This window comes from Diabrotica undecimpunctata, chromosome 1 (assembly GCF_040954645.1).
Source record: "Diabrotica undecimpunctata isolate CICGRU chromosome 1, icDiaUnde3, whole genome shotgun sequence".
Taxonomy (NCBI): domain Eukaryota; kingdom Metazoa; phylum Arthropoda; class Insecta; order Coleoptera; family Chrysomelidae; genus Diabrotica; species Diabrotica undecimpunctata.
Window position 1 is genome coordinate 182,487,635 of NC_092803.1, and position 11,739 is coordinate 182,499,373.

At 33.8% G+C, this 11,739-nt stretch overlaps 1 protein-coding gene across 4 annotated transcripts in view; it reads left to right on the forward strand.

The window, feature by feature from the left end:
* The window catches only part of Dh44 (corticotropin-releasing diuretic hormone 44), a 445,815-nt gene extending 438,250 nt beyond the window's left edge, over nucleotides 1–7,565 (forward strand). For all 4 annotated transcript variants that reach the window (XM_072520716.1, XM_072520718.1, XM_072520720.1 and 1 more), the window contains one exon: nucleotides 219–7,565. In XM_072520716.1, coding sequence (XP_072376817.1) covers nucleotides 219–446 — 228 coding nt within the window. In that variant the 3' untranslated portion in view covers nucleotides 447–7,565. The remainder of the gene's footprint in view (nucleotides 1–218) is intronic.
* Nucleotides 7,566–11,739: the final 4,174 nt, after the last annotated feature.

Genomic DNA, 11,739 nt, shown 5'->3' on the forward strand with positions numbered 1-11,739 from the left:
ATAAGAATTCTCAATTTTAGATTACGAAGAAGTGTCGTAGTATGCCCTGAAATTTTGAATAAACATTTTAAATTATATCCCGAAGTAGAACCTATAAGGAAATGAAATTTGAAAAAAAGTTAATTAAAATCGGTTACCAACTTTATAGAGGTATTTCCAAATTAAATGTGTCATACTGTACGTATCTTGGTAATAAATGATTGTTTATAACATTTTAGGTGGAAATGAACCCAGAAATCAGAATGAAACGAGCAGGTTCCAGAATCGGCGAATCTGGCGGCAGTCTTTCCATCGTCAATTCTCTTGACGTCCTACGCAACAGATTGTTACTGGAAATCGCCCGAAAGAAAGCGAAAGAAGGCGCTTCCCGAAACCGACAGATGCTAATGAATTTGGGCAAGCGTGGATTCTTCCAAGGAGGACGGGGATACTTTAACGAAGTGTAAAAATTCAAACAAACCATGAATATTTTTGAAAACGGTCAAAAAAATTCCTAGAATGACTATGTTTTTTATTGCCTAAGATTTGTATTATTCTAACATTACGTATATAATAGATGTATGCTTCAGTAAAAGTCTACAATCATGGCAAATAGTACACATCATTTTATGTTACACCATTATATTTTTTAGATTAGATTCACGTCATAATTATAAGCAAACAGTTTGTCTTTGCTATTGCAACGGTTAATTTTACATGTTTTAAAACACTTAAAGTTAATTATCAGTTAAATTTTAAAATATATAAATAATAAAGCAAAATGTTGTTATCTTTCATCCTTTTTACGTATAGTCCAGTCGTCAGAGACAAAAATTTCACTCAACCTCTGAGAATCATACGAACAAGCTGAATTTTACTGAGAATGTCAATTTTGTTTCCCAAAAAAACTGCAAAAAGTTTGCTTGGATTACCTCCTTAAACCCTTCCTCGTCGGGGTAAAACATAAAACATCGATTTACCAAGAATCTGTATCATCTTCTTCTCGTAGCACTACAACCCGGGGTGGGTTTTGGCTGACTGCACAACTTGCTTCCATCTTGAACTGTCGTCCATAATAGTTGGGTCAGTGGGCAGCCCCATTGTTCTTAGATCTGACCATATATTGTCTCTCTATCGCATTCGTGGACGTCCTAAGGGTCTTCTTCCTGTGGGGGCTTCCTCCCATATTAATTTGGCAAGGCGGTTATTAGGGAGTCTATGGACATGGCCAGCCCATCTTAGACGTTGGGATTTAATCTCTTGGACTAGATCGCTCGCTCTATACATCTGCTTGACCTCAGCATTTGTTCTCATTCGGTATTGGTTGCTATTAATGTCGTGATAAGGCCCAAAGATTCTAATCTTTGATGTTCGTGTTAGGCTTTTAGATTTAATAGTATTGTGGAGACTGTACATACGTCTGTTTGCTGCCTGAATTCATCCTTTAATCTCTTCCGCGATATCATTATCTGCAGTGATTGTTGCTCCGAGATATTTAAAACTCTCCACTCTTTCAAAGTTATATAGGCCTATTGTCACATTTTGCCCTATTCTATCTCGTCACTTTTGTCTGTTGATGCTCATGTATTTGGTTTTCTCTTCGTTTACCCTTAAACCAGTTTTCTTTGCCTCTACCTCCAATTTATTAAAAGTCTCCTTCACATTGGTGACAGTGTTTCCCACAATGTCAATGTATCTGAATCTATATGCAAAGAATCTGTATGCCGTAGAAAAAATGTTTTAAACAAGAAATATAACTGAGATGATTTTGAACAAAAATGTTTGTTAGTACTTTTTGTGTAAAACGAACCGTTCTCTCAGAAATAACGCTTAAAGTGATCGGCGCAATTTTGAATGTTAGGTACGTATGCAAAATGATAAACATTTTATTTAAAAAATTCATTTCGCGCGCGTAACTCTGGATCTGGCAAAAATTATACATCTTTTGATCAACAAATTTTTTTTCTATCTTCACATGATATCTTTTCAAAACATTTTTTATTGCAGAAACAGTTGTTGTTTGAAAAAGTTTTACCTTTTGTTTTGTTTTAGCTTTTGTTGTCATATACTCACAACCTAAGTTGCGAAGCCACTTTCTTTTTTATTTCCATGCCTCTGTCGTTTTCGTGCTCTCTTAGATTGTTGAACTTCTAATTCTTCTATATTACTTTTTCTTTTGAAACACAGTCTGAAACAAACCAACTTTATTAAAATAACACTCAAAAACGTTGTTCTATTTATAGAAGTTTATTTATTGTTAGTGTGGAGAATTTAACATTTTGAGATTAGTTTTGATTTAATACAAACAAATATAATATACAAGTTTAACTTGTCAGTACTTTCTTGTTGAGAATCAGAAGGTACTCACTGATCTCCTGAATAAGCTGTCATTACTTAAACTGCCGTCATCCATTGTATTGAAAAATCACAACCGCAACTGCCTTAGTAATAAAGGAATAGTGGTGTAAGTCTGACTTGCACCACTATTCCCCCTACTACTGCAGAGATTTTATTTGACTGTCAAGTTTGTGCTGCTATCTGTGACTTACACCACTGTTGCTTCTGATAGATTTGAATATGGAGATTTTAAATATGCGCTTATCTGTATTATATAAAAAAAAGTGACTTATACCACCTTAAAGCACGGGAAATGCTTTCACGAAGACGGCATTGGATGGAATTTGTAACTGAAGATGTGTAGATTTTTGAAACACGTACTTGTGAAATTGAGAAGAAGTAGTTTTGAACGTTTTATTTAAAGTATAAGGCCACTGCGAGAATTGTAACCCGCCGGCAGCAACAATTTCAAGACATCGTCCAGAAAAATAGTCGAAATCGAAAGTTATATATGTTTTTGTGAAAATTGAGGAAATCATTATATTTGGGGTTATACTTCAAATAAAACATTTAAAACCGCTTGTTTTAGAGGCATATTTTAAATGCATTGTATTTGTTGCTTAAACTATAAATCGAAATTTCATGTTGTAGATTTTGAAGATTAGGCTGTAACAATAAAAATTCAATAGCGAATACAAAAGCTGCACTTTTTAACTTTGAAACACATTTTATTTTTTGTCAATAGGACACTTTGATCAAAAAATATCGAATTGTTAATGTCGAATTGACATAAACTATATTTAAAAAAATGATTTCGCGCTCGTAACTAACATTTAAAATCGCCGGCTGCTTCAAGCGTTATTTCTGAGAGAACGGTTCATTCTACAGAAAAAATGCTTATAAATATTTTTGTTTAAAATTAATTCAGCTATATTTCTTCTTTAAAACATGCTTTTTTACGGCGTTCAATTCTTGGCAAACCGATGTTTTCTGTTTTTCCTCTACGAGGGGCGATTTAAGGGGGAAGCCCGGAGTAGGAGTGGAAAACTTTTTTGCATCTTTTTTGTGGTTTCAAAATTGACATCCCCAGCTAAATCCAGTTTGTTTATGTCGTTTTTATAGATCAAATCCCTGATGACTGGACAATTATTAAACTCTACATTTTCCAGTTAAAAATTTGGACTCGTCACCACTATAATGACCTACTGCTCCACTGTATTAAGCTATTTTATTCGATTACAAAATTTATAAATATTGTAGAGCGTAGACAAACGAGTTTGTTATATCTAAAGGACTGGTTTCATTATTATTTCAACTAAGCCTACATAATATAGAATAATCATATTTACACAATCTTCTCAATTTATTGCTGGACATAGACTTCTTAGTAATCTCCACTATCGTGTATGCTTGAATGCCAATGCTTTGTCCCCAGAAGCATCGATTTTTTTTTAATAAAAAAATGGGATCTCAAGTAGCTTAAGAAGAGGTCTATATGATTCTTCTTTAAATGAACTTGCTTGTTGACTTTTATCAAAATTATTACTAAAAACACGATTCCCGCAAGATCACTTTTTCTAGACATGGCGCGACTTTCATTGTGTTTATGTTTTAACAGCTCCATTTAAGCTTCAGTTTATGCTCTAGATTCTAGAAAGTTAATATTGTTTGTACCATTTTATAAATTTTTTAATTCTAACTATTTCCTGCATTGTCATATTCAAGCATGTTTCTCTTTGCATCTCCAATTTTTAATGTACTTGTTAGTATTACATAATTGTGTGTTAAAGATATTACATAATTGTGTGTTCAAGGTTTTTAAAGTTTTGAAGGCTATCTATTATTTTTTCTGGAAGCTGTCTATTCTACATCGGTCACACTGCTGATAATTGTCTATCCGCTAACACCCGATGCACTCTACATTTGGCTCTGGATACCTATGCTTCTTTTATCAAGGTGATCTTGTGGCCATCTCTTCTTGTCTTATATTTATTTTAGCTCTGATAGCTGTCAGGTATGACAGTGCACCCATACAGTGCCAAGGCTACAATTCTGCAATCTGAAGCATCTGGAGTTTCATAAAAAATGTATCTTTAGACGTATGTCTAAGCAAACGACATCGATTTCCATTATACCTTTCTTCAGTCTCAACATTGTTATTAGTAATCATCATCCTATTGCCGCTAAAACATACATGATGTAGTTTTTCTCTGTCAAACACAATTTTCATTTAATAAGTGTTGTTGGTCTATAAAAAACCGTTTTCAAAAATATCTAACCGACTTAAGCTTAGCTCTAAATATTTTTTAAGTTCTTGGGCTTTTTCTAGTGGGAGTACGGCAAAAATGGCCAAAAAACTGCTGGCGGTTTATACGTTTTGCTATGTATTCTCTAAGTCGTATATTTACCTTTATTTTATTTTCATCGCTTTGTACTTTTGCTTTGTATTCATTGTACAATAATCAAAAGTAGCTGTGTTGAACAGAGTGGTCAATTAATAAAGACTCACAGGGCATTCACTTATTGCTTTTCACATTCCTTTGTCGTTAAATGCAACAGGATTTGACAAACTCCAAAACGTGGTACGTCCTCCTTGTCCTATGATATTATTCTAATATCTATTTTTGATGACAATTCAAAGGTCGCAAGCTTCTGTGATGTTTGCAAGAAGTACATGATGCAGATGCACACCAATTACTTGACATCATAATCTGTGTGAGTATAAGATATTTGTAATCGATGAGTAGTTTTCTTGCCTCATAAACTTCGACGAAAGATTCGTCAAAGTATTTGGACAAGATAATACAATTTTTTTTAATAATTTATTATATATTATTCAAATATTTTAATATATCTTCAATTAATATATACATATATTCAGTCAACAATTTTATCAGTTTTTGATATCCACTAATGGTACTATGTGTTTCCCACTAAAAAATCCCTTTTTGAAATCCCAATTTTATCAAACAATTATCAATAATTTATCAAATATTTCTGTATAAAAATACTAAATAAAAATTACTATTTTAAATGAATGACTGTATCAGATATATCTTCCTTAATATATATTTACAAAATGGATAGATGCTCTGTGTCTCTCAGTGTAATTAATTGACCACATCGTAAAAAAAATCTTAGACACTATAACTCTACTTATAAAAATTATGATATATTTAAGTTTGCATTTTGTCTATGTTTTCAATATCCTCTGTTAAAATATCAATCAAAATAAATAATAACAATGGCCTACTAATTATTAAAGATTGACTTATTTTATATTTATTTAGGTTTACTAAGGTTAAAATATTGTATTAATGTAAGAACTACTTCTAAGAATGTATAGAATAATCAGCCTATTGAATCACTTCTCAAAAAATTTACTTAAAATTACAGAACACCAGAACAACAAAATATACAAGAAATCAGATCATACCTCTTTAAGTACGATCCACATCCCTTTCTGAAGTAAAAGAAAAAATAAAAATAACAAACTAGTACAAAGCCAAAATATGTAACTTGATAGTCGGTGAAATTCTAAAATATTTATATAGACTAGTAGTATTTCTTTGATCTTTTTTACACTTTTTTATTGAATGCCTAATTTTTCCTATTTTCCAACAAATTAGAAGTTCGCCAAAATCATAGTTTTTTCAGCCTGGAAAATCATCCACTGAATAACCCATTGTTCTGGTCAATAAATCTCCTACTTCTTAATGTATGTACATACATAGGACAGACAAACCGACTAATCCATAACCGTATTTACAAACATTCTATATCTGTAAAACATTCCGATACTACTTCAGCCCTAGTCCAACAATTTTAAGCGTAGGTAGCCTCTTTGCCTATATATCTATGTTTAGAGTTTAACGTTGACTCCGAACTATTAATAATAATGCTATAATTGTAGGAGCTGAATTAGACAGATTACGCCTTCGTGGTTTATCAGGGTCTTCGAAGTAGCGATCTTGGCAATACTTTTTGGTTTCTGTAGTAGGAATCAAACCCTCATTATTTCGCAGCAAAGACGGATAGATCACAGCTGAGCTACCTTTTTTCCTTCTGGTGTTGGAAATTTTCTTAAAGCCGTTCCAGGTTAACCCATCCGTAGGGATGGCTGGCATGCTGCTGTTGCTTTTCTTTTTATTTCTTCTTATTGACTGCTCGGATTTAATTTTCCACAGTGACAAGGTTCATACCTATTTCTTTATACATTATGTTTTTCTCCCCTGTCCATCTATTACACTCCAGATTTGTGTGAGTAACAGTATCAAATTATTCATAGTATAGGCATTTATCTGTATCTGTCTTTCAAAATCTATGAAGTTAAGACCTAAAACACCCGTTTCCTGTGAGCACAGGAAGTAATTTAGCCATCTGTGAGCACAGACGGTCCACAGAGTCTCTTAGGCTCGGGATCAGCATCTTAGTCCACTGGGCAACATCTTACGTGTTGTTCCACTCTTCTTGTCATCTTTTGATTAATATTTCTCCTTCTCTTTTTCTAATGGCATTAGTCGATGCTCTTTTCTCTCATAGATATGCCCCTTTCTACTGGTTACACATACAGAGCAACACAACCCATAAGAGTTCACAAGGCCGCCGCAGCTACAGTTCTGACACATCCTCGTTTAGGTTGGTAGCTCTACCGCCCCACTCCAGACTTCTCCTTTCGGATCGAGACTTAGAGGGTCCTTCTCTTTTCAGATTTGAATCACGCAATGATGGGTTATCACCCTCCCCAGCGCAGCCTCACTATTCGCTGCCTTCCGGGCTATCACCCGTATATGCTCCCCCATTCACTATATTAATGTAGCGTCACTCCCAGATATTTAACACATTTCTTTGATGTCATCTGTACCCCTGCATATTAAAGCTCTATCGCTTGTCTTTTACGTTTACCTTTCAGAATGATGGCTTCGGTCTTCTCTGTCGCGAGTTCCAGTCCTTCATATGTCATCCAGTTCTTCACGACGTTGCCCGTATATCTTACCTAAAATCGGGGATCCAATTCGTCCCGCGCTACTACCAGCACAGCGAGATCATCCGCAAAGGCGAAGGATCTGAGTTACCTAGGCCTTAAGTCTACTACTTATCTAAATTATTCAAAATAATACTCGAAAAAATAATCAAAGAAGCAATTGTGTCAGTCAACCCAATAATTGCTTACCAATTTGGATTCAAAGAACACTATTTCACTATACTACAATATCATAAAATAATTAATTCAATATAAGATGAACGGGAAAAAAAAAAAAATATATATATATATATATATATATATATATATATATATATATATAACCAAAAAGATGATAACGTGTACTAGTAATATTCAGTGAAAAGGAGATAATGCTGGGAGATATCTACCCTTTTATCACTGAGGAAGCAAAATAAAACTCGGGTGCTTCGTTAGATGTGCTTTTTAATTAATAGTCTAAGCTTTCATCCATGATTATTGACATCATCAAAGTAAACTACAAACAAACAAGAGAAAAAACAATGAACAGGTTTAAACTAAGTATAAAAATAATAAAACATTTACCCAAATTATAGCAAGAAAGTCAGTGACTTGGGTGGAAAACAAAGAAAGTGTTATCTGTGTATATATATACTTAACATATTTTTAGATATATGATGATAAGTATCCATAGGTCACAATGTAATTTTATTAAATTAAGATCGATCTATTTACATAAAAACCTAACCACAAATAAATTGGAATCTTACACGTTGTTTAAAACAATCCAAAAGTAATTAACAACTTACGGCGGTGTCACTACACTTGTTTGAAATAGCGGGATAATTTGAAATGTAAAAATGAAAATATTATCTAAAATATTAACAACAAATACTTAAGTAACATTAGAATGATGAGAGTGATGAGAGGGCAAAAATACACATTATTACAACTTATGTATTATGCAAGGTAAAATCCGAGGAAAGTGAAATGTGGGAAGACGAATAATATCCTGGCTTAAGAACTTAAGGGAATGGTTTGAATGCAGTAGTGCAGAACTTTTTAGAGCAGCAGTCAACAGAGTCCGCATAGCCATGATGATTTCCAAACTTCGATAGAAGATGGAACTTAAAGAAGAAGAAGAACATTAGAATTACAGAATGACAAAAACACAATACAAGTAAATAAAATAATTAAAATTAGTAAATTAAAATAGTTAAAAAATCTAAACTATATCACTCATATATCTGGGCGACAATTTTTAATTCCTGAAATATTTTGTTTAAGCAGGAAGGTGTAGATGGAACTTAAATTATCTACATCCTTCTTGTGATTGATGACATTACAACCTTGTGTGGGTCTTGGCCTGTTCAAGAATTAGTCTCCATTCCCCCCTAGCTTTCGCCCTGGCTTTCCAATTTATGACCCCTAGATTCCTCAAGTCATCTTCGACTTGAGTTTTAAATCTACATCTTGGCCTGCCTCTCTTCCTGGTTCCTACTGGCTCTTAATATAATATCTGTCTTTGGGGGTCACCAGTGTCCATTCTTTTAAGGTGTCCTAGCCAACTTAGTCTATTAATTTTAATAGACCGGACGATGTTGCATTTTTCATAGCATTGATACAACTCAAAATTGTAGCGCCTGCGCCATATCCCGCTTTCTTGTACTTTTCCGTATATGTGCCTAAGTATTCTTTTTTCAAAGCGGCCTAAGAGTTCGTCGCTTTTTACCATAGTCCATGTCTCTGACGCGTATGCCAGGAGAGGTTTAATAAGAGTTTCATATATTAGTATCTTGGTTTTTCTGTTAATAATGTGTGATGTTAAGAGCTGCTTTAGTCCAAAGTAAGCTCTGTTCGCCAGGTATATTCTTCTCTTAATTGCCGCTATTTGTGTGCTGTTTGTGACCTTCATGTATTTTGTTTTGGATACGTTGACCTGCAGTCCCATTGTCTTCGCGGCTTTTTCTAATGTTTCAAAAGCCTGTATCGGTCTCTTTTTGTCCGTGTTACTATGGCAACGTCATCTGCGTAGGCCAATATCTGTACACTTCTTGTTTATAATTGGTTTCAAATGAGTGTAGAGTAATAAATCATGAAGTGTCATAAAATTTGCCTGAATTTCGGTGTCGTCATGGGCGTAGGCAAATGGACGGATGTCAACTTCGTCGTCAAAAATTGATGTACCTCAAAATATCATATTTTGGATATTTTGTGATAACCAATTTTATTTAATTTTTCGATTAACTTATTCTTCAAACTCGTATTCCATTATATGGTCATTAAAGCTAATTACATTTTTATTTATAAAAACAAATTCACTTCCTTACTGAACGAATAAAAGCATTAGAAGAAACTGATAAGGGTATGACGCACCTCCTAATATTACTAAGAACTAAAATAAATCAACATGAAGACTAATAACGCGTAATGAGGTTTTACTTACACTTTCATTATAATCCCTCTTTTATTTTATTATTATCATTCGACATTCGACATTCGAGTTAGTAATTGTTACTACACCAATTAAACGTACAGTAATATTGTGATATAGAAATAGTGAAAAAGTTATAAAATGGCGACATTTACTCCAAAGAAAAGAGGTGTAAAAAATTCTCCGCTATCTGTTAGTGAAAAAGTTATAATTTTAAATGTATATGATTGCATAAAACACGATCACCCTAGTTTGTCTGTGCAAGAAAGTGTTGAGCGATGTGCCCGAATGACTGGAATTGGACAGTCCACGATTTTTAAATTATTGCGAGAAAGAAAGATATCAGGCCAGTTAAGTCCATGCAAGAGAAAATCAGGAAGACCAATAAAAATCTTAGGTGAAGACACCAAACGTGACATTCGAAGAAAAGTTCATTCGTTTTATTTTAAAAAGGAAATACCCACCCTTGACAAAATACTAATGGAGATAAGCCAAGATAACGATATTCCTTTCATATCCAGAAAACTTTTATGGAAAACTTTAAAAAGTATGAATTTTTCCTGGGAAAAGCACAATCGAAAGGCACTATTACTGGAAAGTGATGAAATCATTTGCTGGAGACGAAAATATTTGAGAACTATAAAACAGTACCGCAGAGAGCACAAGAAAATTTTTTATCTTGATGAGACGTGGATAAACGAAGGTTATATAGTCCAAAAAATGTGGCAAGATAAAAATGTAACAAGTGCTCGCCAAGCTTTCATAGAAGGCCTTTCGACGGGTATTAAAGTGCCTTCGGGAAAAGGGAAGAGGCTTATAATTGCTCACATTGGAAGCGAAGAAGGATTTTTAAAAGAAGGTTTGTTAAGCTTTGAGTCGTGTCGGACGGGAGATTATCATGAGGACATGAATTCGGATGTCTTCGAAGACTACTTCGGGGAAATGTTAAAATTTCTTCCAGCTGATTCGGTCGTGGTTATGGATAATGCAAGCTACCATTCAAGGCGCATAGAGAAGGTACCAACTTCAGCTTGGAGAAAGCAAGAAATTATTAACTGGCTGTCAAATAAAGGTATTCAATTTGAGACGAATTCAATAAAGAAGGAACTACTAGCCGTAGTAAAACAACATAAATCTCGCTTCATAAAATATGCCGTAGAAGATGTAGCAGAAAAGTATAAAGTAACTGTGCTACGCCTACCGTCATATCATTGCGAATTAAATCCCATAGAACTTATATGGGCACAAGTTAAAGGATATGTTGCAAGGCACAATACCACATTTAAAATGAAAGATGTCAAGGTATTGTTTGATCAAGCCATTATGGAAATCACATCAGAAAACTGGCAAAAAGCAATCCAGCATGTTTTAAAAGAGGAAGATAAAATGTGGGAACTGGACAACTTGGTCGATCAGGTGGTTGACCCTATAATTATAACACCAGGGGATGATGACAGTTCTTCGGATGAAGACTATAGTGATGTAGAATTGTAATAACGTATCCAGTAAAGTTTTTGTAGTTTTTGTGAATAAATTGATTTAAACTCCCCACAAGTGTTTCAATATGTAAAGTTCATTCGTGTGTGTTTGTGAGTATTTCCCGATTTCGGTTCGTATATATTTTATTGTTACATTTTATATTTTTTTAATAACACTGTTCTGCTGTATTACATTTTTATTTCCTTTAATATGATTTTTAAGAATGCATATTCTTTTGTCAATTAACCCACTAGCGCGCCTCTGGCTCAGTGTTTATCTGTCGATAACAATGGACTAATCCCTTAAAACAGGGTGATACCTACCTGCTCTTTATGAAACGACAGAATTTTGCAATGCGGACGGAATTTATTGACGGATTATTGACGGATTACCCTGTAGTGCTTTTGAATACTTCATGAGATTTTATTACTCTACACTCATTAGAAATAGATAATAGTTATACTTAATATTAAATTCATATCTATCCTACAGATTTTTTGATATTAAGATTAATGATGCCATCTGATACGTGAGGAATGCAACAAAA